General features: G+C 41.3%; 1 protein-coding gene across 1 annotated transcript; it reads right to left on the bottom strand.

The window, feature by feature from the left end:
* Positions 1-4: 4 nt before the first annotated feature.
* On the bottom strand, positions 5-22,933 carry eftud2 (elongation factor Tu GTP binding domain containing 2). Its single transcript, XM_083977374.1, has 28 exons — positions 22,807-22,933; positions 21,731-21,846; positions 21,479-21,641; positions 20,054-20,132; positions 19,895-19,970; positions 19,632-19,697; positions 18,962-18,997; positions 18,753-18,843; positions 18,569-18,651; positions 18,306-18,472; positions 17,056-17,180; positions 16,888-16,951; positions 16,672-16,762; positions 16,385-16,520; positions 14,912-15,039; positions 13,909-14,102; positions 13,166-13,277; positions 12,492-12,632; positions 12,157-12,258; positions 11,308-11,390; positions 10,914-11,000; positions 9,182-9,308; positions 7,199-7,286; positions 6,905-7,023; positions 6,496-6,590; positions 5,015-5,168; positions 623-730; positions 5-533 (listed from the first exon to the last, which is right to left on the bottom strand). Exons 2-28 carry the CDS (start codon positions 21,833-21,835, stop codon positions 438-440), a joined length of 2,916 nt encoding a protein of 971 aa, XP_083833500.1. The 5' UTR covers positions 21,836-21,846; positions 22,807-22,933; the 3' UTR covers positions 5-437.
* Between the last annotated feature and the right edge of the window lie 897 nt (positions 22,934-23,830).

The following is a 23,830-nucleotide window of genomic DNA, read 5'->3' as shown; positions in this document are numbered from 1 at the left end:
TTACGCTTTTTTTATTCAGACAAACAATCAGATCAATGACATCAAGTTTCTTTTCTTTAAAAAAAAAAAAAAAAGCTTCTGTGTTTTCTTATTCTACAAAAACATTGAAATTTTTTTTACATATAAAAAATAAAAATACAAGACAAAGATGAGCTGAGACAAAAATCTGCAAACTCCCAAAAGGGAAGAGCGAAAAAACTCCCACAAGTCCTTTGGGTTTCCAAGGTCTTCATTGGTCTAATGTTGCTATAGAGACCTTAAAATGGATGTTTTTTGTGATTTTCATTCGCTTCAGAGATGCAGAACAGTGGCCGGTGGTTCCTGTGTGACCGTGTGATACCTCAGACATCCTCAGGGAAGTCGGACCTGCTGCCGCTGCTGCTGCGACTGACGGAGGTTCAGGATCAGGATCGGATTCAGGTTCAGGTGTCTCGGTCTCACATGGGGTAGTTCAGCACCACGTCCTGTTTGGCCAACTCCAACAACATAGGATCGTCGAAGAACTTGCTGATGCTCACGTCTTCGCTCAGACCCTGCGGAACAACAATCATGGACATTAGTCATTCAAAAAAGTATAAATCAAAGTCTCTGATTTAGAGAGCAGCAGAAACCGAAGACTCACCTTGCGCCTTCGGGTCTTGATCATGAACTCTCGGGCCAGATGTGGTGCGGGCTGCGGCTCCAGAGGCCTGATGACGATGCTCTTGTCCAGCGGGTCACCAGGTACGATCTGAAACACAGAAACAACAGATAGTTCAGCCTAGAGGTTCTCTTGATACCAGGACCGATCGTCTAAAGCTTCATCTCCACATCCCCAAGAACCAGGAGCCTTTTGAGAAACCATTCGCATTTCAACCACAGAAACCAGAGCCTTAACTTAGTGCTATGGTAGATATCCAAGGATTCAAGCGTGTCTACAGTGCTGAAGACCTCTGATTGGTTGAGCACTCACTGTGTTTTATTCTTAAAGCCTTTACCGATCGGTCTCTTTCCTGTATTCATGATCTGTTTCCTCCCATGAGCCATCCATCCAGGTCCAAAATCACCACCCGTTACCAAAGGGGACCAACTGTTTGCTGCTTGCAGACTCTCTGGCTTTGAAACTTCCTACCTGCAGATCTTAGAGAGGTTCGATCTCTATCTCCTTTTAAATCTCTTCTTACGACTCAGGTTAATGACATAGCTTTTTATGAACTGAAGAAGCCTTTTGGGTAAAAGGCGAAACGTCTTCAAGAACCAAAAGATGTCCAGTTGCCTTCAATTTCAGCACTTAATAGGATAGATCAAAATTTTTCCAAATTTCCCCATTGCCATAATCCCTATAGTCATAGCAGTAGGTTCGTTACCTTTAATTGTCGGTGCAAGCTGTTTTTAGAACGGCGGAGCAGAGCGGCGAGCTGCTCAGAGCTACGCTATGGAGGCTCATGGGATTTCTTGGTTTCCCTCATCAAACTCATCAAATACACAATCCAACAACTCCAAAACGCTCTGGTGGACAAGTTGTGACCTGCACATTCACCACGCTATGAGATAATAACAGAATGTTACCAGACAGAGTTGTTTTAGAGGCAAATGCAGAGACTGCTTGCTGAAAAACTGTCCCTGAAGGCAACGCGCATCAGCGGTTTTGCATGAATTTACACGTGTCCGTCTCGTAACGTTCTGTTATTATCTCATAGCGTGGTGAATGTGCAGGTCACAACTTGTCCACCAGAGTGTTTTGGAGTTGTTGGATTGTGTATTTGATGAGGGGAACCAAGAAATCCCATTAGCCTCCGTAGCGTAGCTCTGAGCAGCAAAATAGCTTGCACCGACAAATAAAAGGTAATGAATCTACTGCTACAGCGATTATGGCAATGGGCCAATTTGCCAAAATATTGAATATCCATTTAATGACTACGATGACCTGGATGAAGGCGATTAGAAGCATCAATTCCGATCGACCCATCACGGTTTTTCAATGAAGATCAGTCAGTAGTGATTAACGACTCCAGTGAAACCAGAGGCAACGGGCGACTGGACTCTATGGGAATCCTCTCTCACAAACTGAGAATCAGTGTGACAACAGGAAACACAAATCAACCTCTCGGAGCTTCAACAAAGCTGCGTGGACACTTGTCGACCTCGCATTAAATATCTGATTTAGTTGCAACTCTGTCTCCCTTGTTCCTGAGTCAGGACCGCGCATCCATCAACGAGATGGAGGGGGAAGAGGGAGGAAAAAAAAAAAGCAACGTGTGAGCGCTGTCACTCTTTCCTTTCAGCCGACGGTGACCAACAACACAAAGCAGCACAGGCGGCGGTGCAACGTTAGCAGGTCGACGTAAGAAGAAGTTAAATGTCCACAGGCTTTTAAAGTGACTCACTAAGTCCATTATCTTAAGTAGCTCCTGGTGTGACCTTCACAAAATGACCTCATGGGTATGGATATATGATACATCCACCTAAAGCACCGGAGCAGCAGGAGGAGGAGGAGGAGGAGGAGGAGGGATGATGATGGATCTGAATTCAGGAGGTAGACCGGACTAAATCAGAGTTTCCCGGCCGCGAGGAAAGATTACAACAGGAGGAAAAAAAACAATCAATGGAGTGGCTGAAGCCCAATCAACAGATGGTGGAGAGCTGCTAGCAACAGTAACTCAACACTGCCCGGTTTACATGCCAGCACTGGAAGCACCAAATCAAACCAGCGGAGCCACAACGAGGCCTCTTGGGTTTAATCGGGGCCTCCTGTCCTGTGCTTTTCTCATTTTCTGGGGCAGTGGAGTCGATCCGTGCAAGAAGGAGTCGTTTCTGTCAATCGGATCAGCTACAAAAGACTCTGGAGAGAAACGTAGTACATGTTCCCCGACATAGGCATCATTAAATGGGAGCAGATATGTGGAAACAACAACAACCGGTCTCAGAGGAAACTGTCTGTTAATTCACAATTTTAAATTCCCTCGGCTCTGACAACACGCTGTGGTTCACTCTGCCAAATCAAAAACTGCCAGAGGTTTTTTTTTTCTATTTATTATTATTTATTTATTCTGTATATTCGCTTTCACTCAACATTAATAATTCATGTGGAGCGTCTGGTCATCTGTTGCCGTTTCTCCTCCAGGGGGATGAAAGACGAGTTGTAGAAAATAAAACGTTTTCCACATACAAACCTCCGAGATCCCAGATTTTCCTTCCAGACGAGTGGACTCTGCAGTGAAATATTAATCTGCACTAAGTGGAGATAATTTCTCCTGACACAGCTCTGCAGAGTGCAGACACAAACACACGTCAGACACGGCAGGCGGAGACGGAGACAGCCGCGTTATACTTAAAACTTAATGACTCAACACTCGGCTCTACTCCACATCAGAAGCTGTTTAGTCGGAGCGACAGACATGTGCATGTTGGTCACTCTGCTGCACAAGCTGCACAAGCTATATATACTGTATATACAGCTCTGGAAAAAAATAAGAGACCACTTCCACAAATGTTTCTTAAAAGCATCTCTACATGTATGACAGTCATTCTTTTCCTTTCTTTTTTAAATACCAACACAAACACAACTCATTCTACTTAATGAGACACTGATGAGGTCATTACCTGAACCACATCTGGTTTTATAGGAAGATTATAAATAAAAACCACTGCTGGGATTAAATACATTGACATTATCCCACAAAAACCGATTTATAAACTCTTCCTGAGTTAAAATATTCTTGCTGTGTTGTTTAGGGATAAATATTAACATGTTTTCTTTGCATTATTATTATTCAAGGTCTGAAAAGCCTTGATATTTTTTGTTATTTAGACTAGTTTAGTCATTTTCAGCCAGTAAAAGCTCTAAATGACAATATATTTATTTCAATTTTGAGAGAAATGTTGTCGGTAGTTGATAGAATAAAACAAAAAAAATTTAATTTTACTCAAACACATACCTATAAATAGTAAAACCAGAGAAACTGATAACTTTGGGAGTGGTCTCTTAATTTTTTCCAGAGCTGTAAATACATACATACAGTATATATAGGGATGACAGGAGGAGGCCACATCCAAACCTTTTTACAACACAAACACACATTCCCCACCTGAACTAATCTGTTTATCTTTTTTAAATCTGTAAAAAAAAAAAAAAAAAAGTGTAATTTGGTGGCAGGTGTTGGCGACGAGCTCGTAACGCTGGTTACAGCCGACATGAGAGTGAATCTCAGGCGAACACTTCAAACCTGCAGCGGCGCCTCCTCTTGTTTTCATGTTCCCAGTTTCATCTGTTGATCTGATGTGTGGGAGCTGATGTCTGGAAAACGCCGTCTCCTCGGAGACGCAGCTGAGTGGGATGAAACCTGCAGCTTTCTGCTGTTGCAGTAAAGAGGCTTCACACTTACATGAACAACCTCTGTGGACACACACACACAGCATTGGTGTATTTAAACCGGTTTTCATTGACTTTCCAATAGAAATCAAGAGCCAAATGCAGAAAATTGTGCAGATTCTGATTCTGGTGTGAAACTTTGTGGACACACGATAAATCTTGTGGTTTATAAATTGGATGCATGTGCACACGCCTCATTTCCACTCCCACAATCAGCCATGAATGGATGAAGACTCTGCTTCAATCAATCAGTGGAGATGAAAACACAGGTGAACAGACACCGAGAAGAAAGAACCGTTTCCTCCATTGAGGCAAAACCATCATCATCATCGTCTTCACTGCACGTGTAAAGTCTGTTTAATTCTCTCGCTTCATTTATTGAGATTAGAGACGTGTTAACGAGGCTCCAGAGACTCCGACGCTGTGATTAGAAAATATTAAAATAGTACCAAACTGCTCACTGAATGACTCAATATTAAAGATATTAAACGATAATGAGATTCTAACCCTCTTATTTTGTATTTTCACTCGCTGTAACACTGAGAAAACTCCTTCTCGCTTCAGAGCCTATGTTAATTAACACTAATGAATGTTTGTTAAATGACAAACACATGGTTGTTGACATCATGTACGTGTCAGTGATGCACATCTGTATGTTGTTACCTGCCAGTGGTGGAACACAGACAGAGCGAAGGCCTGTCCCTGTGTGTGCGTGCGGAGGTCGGTCTCGAAGCCGAAGGAGTCGATGGCCGGGATGAAGGCCTTGATGGTGTAGAGCGGGGAGCCGGGGATTGGTGCATCCTGGGTCACGTGACCTCTGATCGACGACAAAAACACAGGAACAGAAATAAAAATCACATGAATTGAATGACGATCTAATCAATCAGATATATGAATGAATTCCAACACGATGCATCACTGAGGAAGTGACTGCACAACTTCTACCTTAACTAAAGCTGCACAACTTATTGCAATCCACTTGTAATTTTGCAACATCCATATTTGCAGAAGCTGCGTTTTTGTGTTGATAAAGATAAAAATGTTGAGCACTGACAGTATTGTTAAAGGGATAGTTCAATATTTTGGCAAATTGGCCCATTGCCATAATCCCTATAGTCATAGCAGTAGGTTTGTTACCTTTAATTGTCGGTGCAAGCTATTTTTAGAACGGCGGAGCAGAGCCGCGAGCTGCTCAGAGCTTGTTTTCGAGGCAAATACAGAGACTGCTTGCTGGAAAACTGCCCCCGACGGGAACGTGCATCAGCGGTTTTGCATGTATTTCCCTCTAAAACAACTCTGTCTGGTAACGTTCTGTTATTATCTCATAGCGTGGTGAATGTGCAGGTCACAACTTGTCCACCAGAGCGTTGTGGAGTTGTTGGATTGTGTATTTGATGAGTTTGATGAGGGGAAACCAAGAAATCCCATGAGCCTCCGTAGCGTAGCTCTGAGCAGCTCACGACTCTGCTCCGCCGTTCTAAAAATAGCTTGCACCGACAATTAAAGGTAACGAACCTACTGCTATGACTATAGGGATTATGGCAATGGGGCAATTTACCAAAATGTTGAACTATCCCTTTAAGTGTTGTGTTGCAAATCATGTTTTAAAGCTGTAAAAAGTGACAAAATAAGATTTGTTTTGTACACAACAAACGTCACATCATCAATTTTCAAATGAATGTTCACATTGAAAATCACAATATGACTTATTTGTACTCTTTCCTTCACATCTTCCTTTTTCCTTCTTTATATATTCACAACATAAGTACATATTTTTATTTTTTTTTATGGACATTTTTTTATCTTTTACTCCCTCATATACTTCTTAATCGTTTCTGTTCCTGGGAAAGCAGCTTTAACTCAACCTAATCTCCCCCTGGGATAGGAATAAAATACTCAGGTTCCTACATTTTAAAGAATCTTTACAAGCAGCGCTGCTAACTAAATGATTATTTTATCTAAATATCCTCCTCAATTATATTGATATCTCAGTGGAAAAGCCGTCACGCTGCCGCAGCAGCATTTCTGCTTAAAGAATTCACTAAAATGCTGAATCCATTATGTAAATAGCTGCTCATTATTGAGCTGTAGTATCAACATTTTTCCTCCGTGCACATCGTGTGTAATGATGAGAGTGGACCGACCTCCTCCGAGCCAGAACCGTGTACACAGCAGACACACAATCGGCCGGAGCCTGGACCTCCACAAAGTAATAGGGCTCCATCAACCTTGGCGTGGCCTGCAACACACAAGAGAGCCTGTATGTTAAAAAAAAGGTGGGATAAAAGCCTATAGAAACAGTATGGCTGCCTTATGGATTTATGGCAGGAAGAAGCCAAAGGAAGAAGAAAAAGAAGAAGGAGCCAAAATGGCGACAAGAGGAACCCGTTCCTGGACGACAATTAAAAAAAAGGCAGCATGTCAGCAGAAATCCCAAACTGTAATCAAGGTAATGGAACATTAAAGAAGGTGAGGGTGGGGGAGGAGGGGGAGTAATGGTGGATGAGTGGAAGAATAGTGAGGTAGGAAGGTGGAGGTGGGGGTTGATCTCACCATGAGGAAAGCAGAGTACACCACCCTCCTGGCCGTGGGGATGACCTGGCCGCCGCCTCGGTGCAGTGGCTCCTGAGCGATGACGGCGTCAAGGATCTTAAACTTGACATTTCTGATGGCTGAGGGGGGGACGAAGAGAAAAACATGTCACCATTTCCCCTCTCGCTGAGCGTCACAGCAGCATGACGTCTTAAATGTTGAGGAGAGGAGAGGAAATTCCAGGACGGAGAAAACAAAGAAGGTTTTATATTTATTTAGTTGGAAAAAGAAAAAGAAGAAAAAACAAACACTCACGCTCGTCACACAGAGGCCCCTCCCTGGTTCCCCACTGGAAGCCCTGCACGATGCTGTCTTTGACCGAGCCCAGCAGCGCCTTGTCCACCTACAGGGACCAAACACAGTGTGTTACTAGAGCCACATTAACCCCTTCTTTTCCTTTAGCTGCTGCTTCAACAGGTCGACTGTGAAGGACAAGAACCGCTTAAACAACATTGTTAAATGAGAGCAAAACAAGTCACTACACATTGTCTTTTATTCCTTCTGCTGTAAAGCTCTGAATCGAAGACCCCACACATTTTAGATTAAATTAACTTGTTTCTATGGTAAATCTTTTTTGTTTTTATTGATTTGGACTGATTTTATGTGCCCATATGTAGTGTAGTGTTGGTACTCGAGTAAACCTTGGAAATGTGGTCGTCTTGAGATCACATTTTCAACGTCTTGGTCTTGTCTTGGTCTCGGTCGAGCTGGACTCAGGATATTTTCTCAAGACCAGTCAAGACCACAGCTGCGTGACACCTTTTTTACCACAAATGTCTCTCTGTCACTCTCTCACTTTGGTTTATGTGATGTAATTCAATAACTTTAAGATCATTAAAGTTGTTCTATGAAAGTATCTGCTTGTGTAACCATCTGAAAAACTTGGTGTCACCAGTGTCGACAGTGGGAGGAGACTTCAGCAGGTTCTGTGCTGCTGTTATATTCTGTTCAATCCAAACTTTGTCTGAATTAAACATGGTTCAGATTTTATATAAAATATCTTTTCTTTTTAGCTGAGGAGGAATAATGTAAATATCATGCCACATGATTATTATGAGGACTGGCGATGAATACAGTAATGGTCTTGCATTGGTTTGGTCTTGGTCTTGACCACAACACGACCCATATGTCTCTTAAAGGTCGGGGTTTTTTTTTAACTATATTGCGTGAAATCCTCTGACTTCAACCAATTAATGAAAAGCTTTTTCACAAAAATGAAAAATGTCCGTCACCTGTGAACAGACAATCCTGTAAAAACACCCTTCAATCGTTTTGAACGGCACAAACAAATTAATCGGATCGTGATGCATCGATCACAAACTGTGATAAATAAAGTTGTCTGAACCTGAACTGAGCGGGCCGGTGGGGGTTGAAGGGTTAAACAAACATCAGCAGCTGTGTGTCGTCTTCAGATGTGAATTAATAAAGTTTTTTTTTTTCTCCTCGTCATTTTGACGACTCAAACTCAAACATTTTCTCAGGGCGACAACGGACTAGTTTGATGTTTATATAATTATATTATATCAAATTATACATATAAAAAAAACTGAATTACTGTCATCTGAGCGTGTGGCTCTGGGGCTCAGAAAATTAAATCAGCAGCAGTTAAAGTTTATTCGTCAGAACTGATTTGATTTCAGTGAATCTCATATTATGTTATAAAGCACATTTTCCACCATTTAACCATTTTATAGTGAGTAAATGCAGCTAAAAATATTATTTAAAGGACAAGGACGTTCAAAGTTTGTATGATGAACACACCAGCAAGATTGTATTTTCACCATTAATGAGGATTTTAGAATCACTATGACCATTTCATGTTACAAACAACCTTGTTTCCTTATATTATGTTATATGACCCTGTTCTTCATGAAAACGTAATCAAACCAATCTCTAGCACGCCGTTTGTCATGTTGTTGTCAATTTGCATAACAGCAGACGATCTAAAATGTATCTAAAATCGAGCAGCAGAGGATTAGTTGAACTTTTTTTTACTGCTCGTTTGATATCAGTGCAACACGATGCAGATGATGACGTGTCGTGGTTTTAGTAGACTTTGTCTCATTTCGAAGAGTATGAATGAAAAATGGGACTTGGTTGCAGCTCAGTGTGAGTCAACACACGACAGCAGGTGTGACATCTGTACATTTTTTTCTCTCCTTCCACCAGATAAACCAATTTTCAAAACAGACGTTACTCATCATCACAGTGTTTCCTGCCCGTCAAGACACAACTCACCTCAGACGGCAGCGTGTCGTCCACCAGGATGTTCGGTCCCGTCGTGTCCGGTCCGAAGGCCCAGATGGACCTGGCGGCGAGCAGATCCCAGTCGTACTTCGTCTGGAAAAACTCTCCCAGCTTCTTCCTGCCGGGAAAAAGACAGAAGAGCCGTCGGTCGGACAGAGGAGAGTTTCTTTTTCTTTTTTTTTGCTTAACGTGTCAGTCGGGGACATTAAGGAGATTGGTTGATCGGGGGGGCAGAGGGGTTAATGGAAGAGGAGGAGCGGAGCGAAGGTTTAGTTTAATGGTGTGTGAAGTATGTTGCTCCTCTGGCATCGCCGCTGCGTGCTGGCACCGCTGGGTCCAGATGGCCTCGCAGATGAGTCGCACACTGACGGGAAGCTGCTCTCGAGCTGAACGCACACACACGCACATACACACACACACATCATGCTCCCCATGTCACGCGGACGGGGGAAATTCATGCATGCTTTTAGTGCATGATTCAATTACCGGGAGTGAACTAATCAATAGTCTGAGGGGTTTTCTTTAAGAAGCACATATGATGTACAGACTCTGCTTTACTTTACTTACAGTGCAAATGTATATCAGTGATGAATTCAACTTAAAAAAATTGCACTTTTCCTACGTTTCATCTCAAGTATTGATCCGTAAGAAAACAAATGTGTGGCTTAAAGAACCATCTTCATCATCATCTCAGTGTAGTTTTTCCATCTCTTCTCTCAGCTTCTCTTTGGAGCTCTGGGAATAACAGGTCGGCGTCAGCCAATCAGAAGAGAGGAGGCTCTGAGCCTCACTTCTAATTGACTGTTTTCTCACATGATCCAAAAAATAAAAATAAAAATAGACCAGATTCCAAACTTCTTGGATGGTGTTGTCCAGGTGGTGGGCGGGGCTTTGGGTGACTGCTTTGTTGTGACATCACAAAGTGACAGGAAGTCCTGACGGCTGGTTTTAAGGCTCAGTTTCTGAATACAGGCTGTGTGCATTTCTCTGTGGACTGAGGCTTTGATACTTTCACAGTATTAATATAGAACCTAGAGCTGCTTTATAATCACACTACACATGGACATCTACCTTTATACTGTATGGAGCTTTAACACAAACATCTACCTTTATACTGTATAGAGCTTTGATACAAACATCTACCTTTATACTGTATGGAGCTTTAACACAAACATCTACCTTTATACTGTATGGAGCTTTAACACAAACATCTACCTTTATACTGTATGGAGATTTGATATCAAAGTGCAGAATATTGACATTCAACTTGAACAATTAAAACTGATGACACCTCATGACAACATGAGGAAACTCAGGGACTATTCCTGTGGATCTAAAAAAAAAAAGGGGGGGTTTAATGCCCTCTATTCCGGTAACTGCACTTTTAAAATGATTATTTCAGCCATAGGGTTTTCTATATTCGTCTTCCTTCTTCAATGACAACATTTAATTAAAGAGCCAATCGTCAGTCTTGTACGCCGGCTCATTTATCACTGCTGAACGAGGAATAAATGAGAATAAATGATCGGTCAGAGCAGCTCTGAAAGATGGAGGAATTAATAAAGCGAGTACAATACCAGAGTGAGGCGGGGAAAATCTATAGGCACGTTACATCACCTCGATTAATTAAGATATTACTTAAACTTCTATATATATACTGTATATACTGTATGCGTGTGTGTGTGTGTGTGTGTGAAAGTGTGTGATATCTTGTACGTCGTACCTGTTCCATGTGATCTGCACCACTTCATTCTCGATGTCCTCGGCCAGTCCCTTCTCCAGGGGCTCCGCAATCATGGTGATCTTATTCCTGTCAATCACATCACACAGCTGTCAATCACAAAGACACACACAAACACACACAAACACACACACTCGGGGTTTGGGAAGACACTCGGCCGGAGGGAAGGACTGACTCTGACACAGAGTCCAACTGATCTCTGCTGAGCTCGGCTCAGCAACAGAACAACAACATCCAGAGACCCACAGATCGGCGCAGAAACCCGATGAGAAAATGTTACTACAAAAAGCTACAAGTTGTGAGATCACACCAATAATCAATCAATAAGATGTAGAAAAAATAAATAAATACTAGTAATAATAATAATAATACACACTTCTTGTTTGGCGTTTCAGCAAAGCACTTGAGAGAAGACGTCTCCACGACCGTTTCACAGAAGGTAACGACAGGGTCGGCGACCTGAGGGTGGAGACGGAGAGAGTGATGCGTTCAGGGTCAGGACGATGTTTTGTGTCCAAGAAACAAATAAAATAAAACTTTCCAGACATTAAAATGATTAAAAACACAACCATTTTAATACATGTTGTGTGTTATGGAGATAAAATTATAGCACAACCTCATGTCGCTGTTTCCTACACTTTACCACTGAAACTACACCTGCAGCTGGGTGGTGGTTTAATATCATGTGATGTATTTTGATTTGGTCTTTGTGGGAACTTGGTTTTTCTATCTGTGGTAAAATTAAATCCTGATTCAGAACCTCCACATCATGTTTATTTTTGTTTTTTGGGGGGCTATAAAAATAAAAACTAAACTAAACTGAAATTTTATATTATTGTCATGTATCAGTGGAAGATTAATGATACACTGAACCATCATCAGAACGACGTCCAATCGCTCACCACTTTGCAAATGTAAGATAAGACTTTTATTGAATGGGAATGGGAAATTAATTTATCATAGTAGCAAAAACAGAAAGTACAATTAAAATATAAAGAGACATTTTGTACAGTTTGTGTGTTTGTTGAAGAAAAAACATTGCTCTGTATGGGGGTGTGAAATAAATAATAATAAATATACAGTATATTCAGGTATATACAGAATAGAAAAAATATATATAAATATAGGTAAAGAACTGTATAAATTGAACCAGTTGTAGAAGTAAAGGGAATTAACTTATTCTCCTATTAATAGAGTAAATTAATGTAAATCAAAAGGAACTCACTTTGATGTCGATCTCTGAGTACATCTTACGCAGGTCGTGCATGACACAGTCCAGGTAGAGTTCACCTGTGCCCAAGATAACGTGTTCTCCAGACTCCTCCACCTGAGAGACACACACAAACACACACACACACAGAAATTCAATAAGAGTTTCTGCTGCAGCAGTTTCCGACGGTTTGTAACAGTTTTCCCTCTTTTTTTTCCTCCTCTCTCCATGAAGGAGACTTAGATCTGTGAGCTGTGACCTTTTCAAATATCACAGCAGTTGAACCACATGAACCATCGGGTCTGAGCCCGTCGTGAAGAAACACCTCGGTGCCGACCGACTGACGTTACCTTGGTGGTTAGAGACGGGTAGCTCTTGTTGACCTTCCTCAGTCCGTCCAACATCTTAGGCAGCTCTGACGGGTTGACGGGCTCCACCGCGATCTTGATCACCGACGCGGTGTTGAACTTCAGCGGCCTGAAGATCTGAGCCTGGAGGAGAGAGAGAGAGAGGAGGAAAGTGTTTGGATCTCATGTCTTAAACTTTCATTTTAAAGGGTTTTTCTTGAAGTGTTGATCCATAAGGGTGCAGTTCTCTCTCTGGAGCCAATCAGAAGAGAGGAAGCTCTGAGGCTCCTCTCTAGTTCTGACTGACAGCTTTCAGGAAACTAAATCCTACAACTTGAGTCCTGACAGCTGGTTTTCAGGATGTGCTGCTGCTCATGAGATACTGATAGCAGCCTAAAGAACAGATAGGCAACAATGGGTTGTGCAATCCCCAGCGGGCAATATGCAATATCTTATTTTTGTGGACTAATGTTCCCATATGCTTTTATATTGATATTTCATGATGTTTTTATAGGTTTTATGTTTTGTATTTATTCTGTCTTGTGTGGTATCACAGCGGGGAAGCAACGTGAATTTCGTTGAATTCTTTTTTCAATTACAATAAAGGCAATCTAATCTAATCTAATAAACATCCCATTGCTCTCTCTCTCTCTTTTTCTCTCTCTACTGTGTCTCACCTCTTCGTTTCCTCTGGGCTCCGTGATCGTGGCGGTTTTGACGATCGGCTGGTCGCAGCCTTCGATCAGGACCCAGTTACCTGCAGGTACTCGATTCACTTCGATCTGGTATCTGAAAAAAAGGACAATTCAAACTTTATTTATAGAGCACTTTTCATACAGAAGGAAACAGCCCAGAGTGTTTTTCAAAATAAAACAACAGACGACAGACAATATATACACACGTAGACTCACACTCATGCAACAGTAAAAATAGGGCCGTCTCCGACCAAAGATTTTCTTGGTCGACCAGTAGTCGTGATTTATGGCGATTAGTCGACTAATCGACCCCCAACCCCAGCGAGTGAGCGTCACGACTTCCTGTATCCGGCCCTTCAAATTAAAAGCCCTACAGCCTTTCTACAGTTCAGTCATGTTGATTTTGACTTAATTTTGACAAGACACTGCTCTCAATGTTTTTTTTTTTTTTTTTTTTTTCCTGCGACCAATCGAAATTTTGGTCGGCTAATAATTTTTTGGTCGACCAGTGCTTAGTCGTCTATTTGGAGGCAGCCCTAATTAAAAACATTGAGGAATTTAAAAAAGCAGAGGAAACATTATCTTACACCAGAGAATGGATAAAAAGAAGATTAAAAAAATATAAAAAATAAATAACTAAATAACTGCTCAGGTCAAAAAAAGGATAGAAAAATCAAATGGCATAAAATAATAAAGACCTTATTGATTACTGGACGGGGCGTTACCTGGCGACGGAGATCCAGAGCCGTCCCACGGTGCAGACCTGGGAGTCCTCCTCGTCCTCCAGGGTGTAGTTCTCTCCCAGCACCTTGACGGGCTGTCCGGCCTGGATGGTCCCGCTCAGCACGCGGCCGAAGGCGTGGAACTGAACGCCGTCCTCGGTGCTGTACATCTTAGTGGTGTGGCACATCAAAGGGCCCTGAGGGTGAGAGACATGAGGGGGATTAGAGAGGGAGAGAGGGAGAGAGGGCAGAAAATAGGGCAGGGAAGTCTTATCGCTGGAATAAAACATTTCTACCTAAAGACATACAGCTCTGGAAAAAATTAAGAGACCACTCCCAAAATGATCACTTTCTCTGGTTTTACTATTCATAGGTATGTGTTTGAGTAAAATTTAATTTTTTTTGTTTTATTCTATCAACTACCGACAACATTTCTCCCAAAATTGAAAAAAAAAAAATTGTCATTTAGAGCTTTTATTGGCTAATGACTAAACTAGTCTAAATAACAAAAATATCAAGTCTTTTCAGATCTTGAATAATAATAATGCAAAGAAAACATGTTCATATTTGTTCAACACAGCAAGAATATTTTAACTCAGGAAGAGTTTATACATCAGTTTTTGTGGGATAATGTCAATGTTTAATCCCAGCAGTGGTTTTTATAATCTTCCTATAAAACCAGATGTGGTTCAGGTGACGACCTCATCAGTGTCTCATTAAGTAGAATGAGTTGTGTTTGTGTTGGTATTTAAAAAAGAAAAGAAAAGAAAAGAATGACTGTCATACATGTAGAGATGCTTTTAAGAAACATTTGTGAAAGTGGTCTCTTATTTTTTTTCCAGAGCTGTATATAAGAGAAGAAAAAAGCAAAATGAGACCTTTAACAGGAAGTTGGATAATTGGTTTCATTAACAGCTTCTTTAGTTTAAGATAATTAGCTGAAGAGACACTGCTGATTTAGAGGATGAGGAGTTAACTAACTAATCATCTGCTCCATCGTACTCACGTCAGGGTCACACTCCGCCATGGCCTCCCCCAGGTCCGAGTCCAGTCCGCCGGTGTAGCTGTGCTCGATCTTGATCCTGGCGCCCTCTTGTGGCGAAGGGATGTGATGCACACACATGTCCACGAAGCCTGGAGGGAGGAGGAGGACACGGTCCGTTTAAAACCGATTCATGATGTTTAAACTGAAGCGTGACCATTTATTATCTCCAGATTAAAATAATAATCGTATGCAAATAGCCCAGATAAAAACTCTGCCTCACAGTTCATGCAGCACTAATATCATTACTATTAGAGCTTTATCGACATAGAAAAATGTGATTGTATTGTCTTTATCTATTTATTATGTTTTTACTCCTATTTTATTATATACTTTTGTTTTCTCGGATGGTGTTTTAAGCACTTTTTATTATGGACAATGTGCCTTTCTGTGTCTTTTAGCGCAATACTAAACTCCAAGAGAGCCTTGTACAATAATTCATATGTGCCTGGACTTTTGGTTTGTGCACAAATGGCAGATTTATAAATCTATCCATCGTAACTTTGATATAATAAACAATCAGAGGCATGAAGGACATGAGCTGTGCATCCTTTGTTCTCATGTTAAGTTGGTAACGATGCCACATTTTTGTTTGTTAGAATGACCTGGAAAAAATCTCTGCGTCTACATGGGTGTGATTTGAATGTCTAACATGAGTCAAGAAGTTTAAAACATGTAAAAGATCAGAGCACAGGAAAGTTATGCTATATCTATATAAAGCTTAAAGGGATAGTTCAACATTTTGGCAAATTGGCCCATTGCCATAATCCCTATAGTTTTAGGAGTAGGTGTGTTACCTATAATTGTCGGTGCAAGCTGTTTTTAGAACAGCAGAGCAGAGCCGCAAGCTGGAAAGTTACGAGACAGAGTTGTTTTCGAGGTAAATTCAGGAAAAACCGCTGATGCACGTTCCTGTCGGAGGCAGTTTTTCGGCAAGCAGTCTCTGCATTTGCCTCAAAAACATAATAACACAACGTTACCAGACAGAGTTGTTTTAGAGGTAAATGCAGAGACTGCTTGATGAAAAACTGTCCCTGAAGGCAACGCACATCAGCGGTTTTTCATGAATTTCCCTCTAAAACAACTCTGTGTGGTAACGTTCTGTTATTATCTCATAGCGTGGTGAATGTGCAGGTCACAACTTGTCCACCAGAGCGTTTTGGAGTTGTTGGATTGTGTATTTGATGAGTTTGATGAGGGAAACCAAGAAATCCCATGAGCCTCTGTAGCGTAGCTCTGAGCAGCTCACGGCTCTGCTCCGCTGTTCTAAAAATAGCTTGCACCGACAATTAAAGGTAACAAACCTACTCCTATGACTATAGGGATTATGGCAATGGGCCAATTTGCCAAAATGTTGCACTATCCCTTTAAATATTTTAAACTTGCACCACACACACACAAATAAAGCAGGACAGACAGAAACTAATGAGGTCATACCAGTGAACTCTCCAAAGAAGCGGTTGCAGACGAGCCTCAGCAGGGGTCTGATGTTGAGCTTCAGCTCCTCTTTAGTCAGGTGGATCCCCAGCTCATCCAGGACTCGTGGGAGAGACGTGTCCACATCCCCGACCACCTGCACACAAAGAGGATTAAGCGTGTGAGGATTACACACACACACACACTTCTGCAAACTCGGCCCGGGCCCGACGGGGGCCCGACGGTGGCGAGGAAAGCTTTTGTTGCCCCCTGATGCAAGTTAGAAAATGACGTTAGACGTGTCCAACCTGGGAGAGGATCTTGTAGAGCGGCTCCAGAACAAATTCCACAAAGCTGCGCTGAGAGTTGCTGCTGGGAGGTTTCTTTGAGAACTTGCGGCTGAAAAGAGGAGAAGGAGAAGAAGAAGAGCAGGAAATCACTGGACGGTAACGACGACGACGTGTGAGAGGAGAGAATAAAGACGCCGGTTCAGCCTCTGTTGAAATCCAAATGAAGTTTCTCACGTTTTAGGATTGAAGTAAATGTCTCCCCAGAGCCTCTTGGCAAATTCATTATAGTTGATGTCGCCTGCAGACACAGAAAGAGCTCATTAGAACCAGAATAAGCACATTAGGCGCGAGACGGGGAGGGTTGTTTGTGTCCGTTGTTGTGGATGTGATGTGTGGCCTCACCGTAGGTGTCTGCGTAGATCTTTGCGAAGGAGCCCAGGGTGAAGCAGATGTGGTACTGAGAGCTGGCGAAGCACACGTTCCCCAGGAGAGGAGACACCACCAGGTTCTCGTCGGTGGAGTAGGTGCTGAAAGGCAAAGCAACTTTACACTACCGACTCCATCGTGTGTTACACCAAAAACATACACTAAGTTAGGGATGTTTGGCTTTTGGATTACATTTCAGAATGCACCTGAAATGCATAACCTGTACAGGTGAACTTAATTTAACCTTCTCCAAACTTTTGAATGCACATGTCCAATTGTTCAATGTTTCAGTCCTTATTGAATAACATGCTGTTCTCTAACAAAGTGATTAACCATTAACATCACAAGCACCGTCTGATTTAGTGGTTCAGTTGTCATGGAAACACTAAATGTTCTGGTTCAGTGACAGTTTGTATTCAGTCCTCTTCTATTGATGTACATGATGAGACCAAGACAACACTTTGATCAAACTGATCAAGTTATTGAGACATTGAGAGTTTTGTTGTGCTACAGCCACCACTGTTGTTAGCTTTTGTTTGAGATAAAGAAATGACCATTGCATCCTTCTACTTAAAAGGCCTCATGATAGAATATCACTGTAGCATGAACTTTTTATAGGGAGATTCTTGTCAAATATCCCTAACTTTTTGTGAGTAGTGTACTTATAAAAGAAATGTGAAAAAGATCCACACAACTCCAAAAGACTAAAACACAAACAGGTCCTGGTGCACGGTAAAAAAAAAAAACGGCACTGAAAAATATTTACTAAATTTTTTGGGCAAAGGATGAAACAGGAAAGATTCACTCTCATCTATTATTGTTGGATGATTATTTTGTTGAGAACGGGTGATTTTAACGTCTAATGCTTTTGGTGTTTCATTTCTGTTGTACAGCACCTTGTAACTTGGGTGTTATATAAATAAAGTTACTATTATTATTAAATTCAAATGCCAAGACAAGACACATATCAGGGCTATGAATAAGCCCCAATAGACAAAACTGTATAGAAAAGCTCATTAGAAAAAACGTCTTTGTCATAATAAAATACATCTGTACATGAAAATGTCTACATTATTTAGATGTTACAACAATTTTGAGTCGAAATGCATCCTATTTCATCCTTTGCCTAATAAATTTAGTATATATTTTCATACCTGAGCCTGTTTCTATTATTTTTTATTCTTTGAAGAACGTACTTATAAACATGCACGGTGTTGTGTTATTACCTGAGCAGACCGTTGACCTCATCCACAATGTGGCGCAGTTTATAATAAGCGTCAGTAGGAGGCAGCTTGAGCTCCACAATGAGCCGGTCCACCTTGTTGATGCAGATGGTGATGGCCATGCGCTCCTGAACGGCGTGTTTGATGAGACGCTCCGTGTTCAGCATCACCTGAGCAGATCAAACACAAAAAGGTCGAGGTTATACGGAGGCACGGGACGAAGAGAGGAGAGACTTCGGGGCTGAGAAGAAGAAGAAACGACTCACTCCTTCTGCTGCGTCGATGAAGAGCACAACGCCGTCTGAGATCCGGATGCTGGATGTGACCTCGTCGGAGAAGTTCACGTGACCTTTGAGAGAAACAGGGAACGTGTTTTGAAAAACCAAAACCTCAACATGTGAATTCAGCAAACCAAACAAAACTTCTGGTTGAAAAAAAAAAGGACAATACCTGGTGTATCCATGATGTTGAACAGGTAAGATTTGCCTCTGGAGTCTGGTAGGACCATGGTGATGGGAGTGCTCTTGATGCCAACTCCTCTCTACGGACAAAAACACACAAATTGAAATCACCACAATAAGGATGAGAAACTGTGAGTGAGTAACTCTGAGGCTTAAAATGAAGTCTTCAGATGTGTGTTTAGGATTCAAAACTCTTACCTCCTGTTCTGTGAAGAGGATGTCTGTGTATCGGAGCTGTTAAAAGTAAAAATCTGGTTAGTTTCTGTTGTAATTTACAGAATTCATGTGTAAAAAAATAAAAAATAAAAAGGGAGAGTGTGGGGGGCTTTCTCAAGTGTTTGGATATCTTTTGTATCTCCTTTTTCTGTTTTATAAAGTTGAAAAACCTCCTCCCGCAGGACTTTTGACAGTTCTTTTGCTTTTCCCACGGCTCAGCATCCAGCAAAGTCAGTGCAGCAGTGGATGAAATGTGCAGGTGTTTGTCAAGAGCCCAGAATCTCATTGACTTTTTATACACAGACATTAATTACAAGCATCAAGTTACAGGTATGGACAGTTACCCTGAGTAGCCATTTAAACCTGTTTGTGTCAGTCTGTGTGTATTTTATCAGGGTAAAACTTTGAGGGTATGTAAACTTTTGATCAGGGGCCATTTTGGTGTTTGCACTCATCATTAGGATTCAAAAAGATCAAACACAGTTGTGTGATAATAAATGGCTTCACCAGCCACTGACTCTAAAAAAAAGTTTTGTTGCATTATCAATTATATTTTCTGAAATGTAGCCGGTATTTCACAAATTCTGCCAGGGTATGTAAACTGTTGAGCACAACTGTATGTATGATAGTATTATTGTAGAAAACAACTCACGTCCACATCATCTCTCTTCCTGATTTCTGGATGCGTCTGTTCAATCAGGCAGTCCACAAAACACGTCTGAAGGGAATAAAAAACCAAATCCATTAGATCCACACACCGGGCACAGATGAGTCTGAAGTGCAGCCATGTTATTAGCATACGCTTCAAAACATCCCAGTGCTCCGCTCCTACATGTTTCATCTTAGCGACACATGTTCTCTTTGGCAAACGACTACAGCGCAGACGGCTCAAAGAGGAATCGAAGCGACTCTGACCTTGCCGTGGTGGAGGTGACCACACAGCGTGACGTTACGGATCAGCTCAGGCCCGTCCATCAGATCTGCAAGGAATCTGCCAAAGGAGGGATGTTAGAGCATCAAACGAGACACGCACGACACAAATAAACAGTGAACACGTGAACTTGGATGACTCACTCCATATCGTAGACAGTTGCAGGTAACTCCTGCTCCATCAGGGTGAACTGCTTGTTCTTCACAGGTTTGATAATTGGCTCTGGAAAAAGTAGAGTAGAGAGCAGCACATTATGACACCAGCTGTTATAACACTGATCAATCAATACCTATTATTGTTTATTTGGTTAAAACTAACTGACTTCTCACTCTCTATTATAGTCCAATTAACCCATATCTTTTATACTGTCATATAGTCTGGGTCAGTACTTTTCCCACAACATTACATAAAATGTTGGTTAATCAGAAACGCTTTGTCGGGATCCTCCACTCCTTTGTTTCAGAAACTTCAAATTCTCAACATTTATAATATTAATATTTATCAGATATGTCTATATTTTTATTTTTAAGTTCTTAAACAACAGGGAAAGCATTCCTGCTCATCTCAAGTACTATATTTTAGAACAAACTCTCAGGTCCATACTCATTCAACCAGTCAAGCTTTAGATCTGCATCGTCCAATATATTTTGATCATTTATCTCTTTGTATAATTTCCCTATGATAATCTTTCTTGTATCATTATCATTTATATATTTGTAAATTGTTCATTTGTATATTCTGTTTTCTTTTTTGTATGACATATATCTCATTGTTAATTATATAGGTGAAAGCATCTAATAGGCTCTTTGAGTTTTCAACAATTCCAGCGCTATAAATGATCAAATTGTTTTGCTTGTGTATTTTTAAAGCCCCAGTATGTAGGAATTACCCCCATCTAGCGGTGCGTTGCATATCGGAACGTATTCTTGATGTTGCATTCACGTGAAATCGGGCAGACGTCAGACAGACAACAGACGCTGCATGTAACAGGATAAACAAGCGTCTATGTAAACAAGTGGTCCGCCTGTACGAGGCAAAACAAATGAGAATATGCACCGGCCCAATACAGGCGTGACAACATGTTGTCATGGTGATGTCGTATTGTTTACCTGACCCACGTTTTACCGTCTTTCTCTCCTCGAGTAAAATGACATCCGGTTGGTTTGCCGACGGCCGTCTGCCTGACTGCACCTGAATGCAACACCAGTGCCTCCGTCCTTCCTCACACTACACAGTGGTGAGTTTTAACAGGCCGAGCCCACAGCTCCGCTGAGTTTCCGTGGTTACCTACGGTCACGCTGCCACTGAACGTAAAAAATGGCGATGCAACATGGCCGCCTCGGTTCGGTGCGTCGCCCACGTATGTATTTGTAACGACTTGTAACAACTCATTCTAAGGTACGAGAAAGCTTTCATTTGTATGCGGGTGTGATTCGACTTCAGTGAAATACGTATTTATGAAAGACAGATTTGATTTTTGCTAATAAAAAGCCAAATAAGTTACATACTAGGGCTTTAACTATGTAAAATAAATTTAAAAATCCAAAAGAAATCTGTTTGTCTCCAACCTGTCAGAGGTTGTGTATCCTCCTCTTGGACGATAGTTTCCACTTCAGGCCCATAAACCTCCTCTGCTGTGGGGTAATACTTCTTGTCCTCATGCAGGACCACCTCCATGCCCGGGACGTCATCGTCAGCATCGGCCGGTTCGTCGTCGTCATCCTCATCACCCTGCACACACACACACACATCATCATTATATATGTGCACAAACATGCTGCATGTTAATCAAACTGTTCACAAATGAATTTGAAGTGCACCTCATCAACATCTCTGTCCTCTGCATCCAGATCATCTTCATCATCGTCAGAGTCCAGCTCTGGACCGATGTAGTTGCCGAACTCGTCGTACAGATCAGCCTCCATCTTTTAGAGACCTGAGAGAGAGAGAGAGAGGGTTTGACTTCATTAGTAATCGTGCTAATGAGTTGTATGCACTATTACAACATGCTATGGACATACATTTCTTACATTCTTAATTTGTTTAATTATACTGCTTGAGCTGTATAAACTTAACATGTTAACTCATGTCTAGTATTATTGTCTTTTTCAACAATAAAACATATCAAAAACATTCAAACAAGGAGCGCTTCCTGGACTCATTTCTCATTTAGAGGTGCTCTTTGGATTGGGATATAGGAGATATAAAAACAAAGGAAAGAAACTCCAAGGCACTCTCTTTAAATCAATAAAATGCGTTTATTTATCTGGCATAATAACTTCCAAGGCGTTTCAGCATCAGGTCTTCCCCAGGGAGTCAAAAAACAAACACATTTTGACTCCCTGATGATGAAGCTTTGAGATAAAGGCATTTTATTGATTTAAAGTAAGTGCCTTGGAGTTCTTTTTTCCTTTTATAATAAACTGTATATTTTTAGATTTACTAAACTATTAGCCTATTACGAACGTCTATATCACAAATAACTTTTGTCGCATCCGTATCTTCTTAAAAAATATAACTTTAGACACGTAAAATAAGTTTAATTTTACTTCATAATAATCAGATGCCGGGGATGAGTGACGTCAAACAGTGTGTTACCTTCCCACCGGAGCTAATGCTAATAACTCTGCATGTAAGAAAACATTTAATTCAGCTGGTTTTGTATCTGATTAAAAAAAAGCAGAATGTGCAAAACGATTTACATCAACATTCGGCTCCATTAAGAAGTTTTCAGTGATTTAAACCTTCTTGTTTTCTTGTTCTTGCCAATGCTATTGTTGCGCTAAAGGCTAGCGGCTAACAAGCAGAGAAAATGAATGACCTGTGGACGTTGCACATACGTCGCTGTTCACTCGCTGCGCCGCGTAATAAATAACAAGCAACACCACACACTTACCTGTTTTCTGTTATTATGTAGACTGCAGATATTATTTTCAAAAAAAAGTTAAAAGTTAGGGATGTTTTTCAGCAGACAAATAATTTCCCAAATACCGCCATGCGCATGGGGTATTACTACTTCCGGATTTTCTCTTCCTCTATGGACGTGAAGGCGTCGACCGTCCAACGTTAAAGACTCAACACCGCCGCCACCGGCAGAGAGGCGACACTGCAGGAAGACTGGACCACACATCAGAAACACATTTTGTTGATTTTTTCATGTGATAACCACCAAATACAACCTCTCCTGTTTAAATCAAACGATTTTTTTTAAATGTATGTAAGGCCTACATTTATTCTTTGTTTTGTGAAATTGTTGGAAAAAATGTTGTTTCTTAATAAAAAATGAATAAAGACGCACACCATCATCCTATTTATCGGGGATGCAAACGGGTCAGGACCAAAAAAGAGAGGAATTGTCTGGGGGGGGGGGGGATGGGGGGGCTCACCATTAACAATATCACAGAAAAGTCTATTTCCAGTAGTTCAACCCCAACCAAGTATTGAGTGCATATAGATGGACAGTTTTCAGAAGGCCAACATTTCTATATTAAAGGTGTACAGAAAAGAAAATTGAATTTGAGCCCACTTTGGGTCATAAAATTAATGTGATAACTCATCTTTCAGACGTTGTAGGCCAAACTTTGTGCAAAATTCTATTTTTGAGTAAATCCGGGAGGAAAGTGTGTATTTTTTTTTTCGCATTGGATAATGCAGGCGCACGGATTATACGTCAGCCTGTACACGATTCACCAGCCACTGATATTGGATCCGTCATCCGTCATTCAAACGTCTGAGACACGCACACACACACGGAGCTTGGGCTCGCCCCAAGCTTTGAATGTCCCGCCCGCTCGATAACGACCAATCAAATTCGTTTTCCTCACTCGGATAAACTCGTGTTGCAGCTCGTGACAACTCGGCGCGACAAACAGGACAAACGGCCATTTCTGTACACCTTTAAAAATGCTTTCAAAAAACAA

Source organism: Trachurus trachurus (genome assembly GCF_905171665.1).
Source record: "Trachurus trachurus genome assembly, chromosome: 8".
In the NCBI taxonomy this organism is placed as follows: domain Eukaryota; kingdom Metazoa; phylum Chordata; class Actinopteri; order Carangiformes; family Carangidae; genus Trachurus; species Trachurus trachurus.
This window is presented reverse-complemented; position numbering and strand designations above follow the sequence as displayed.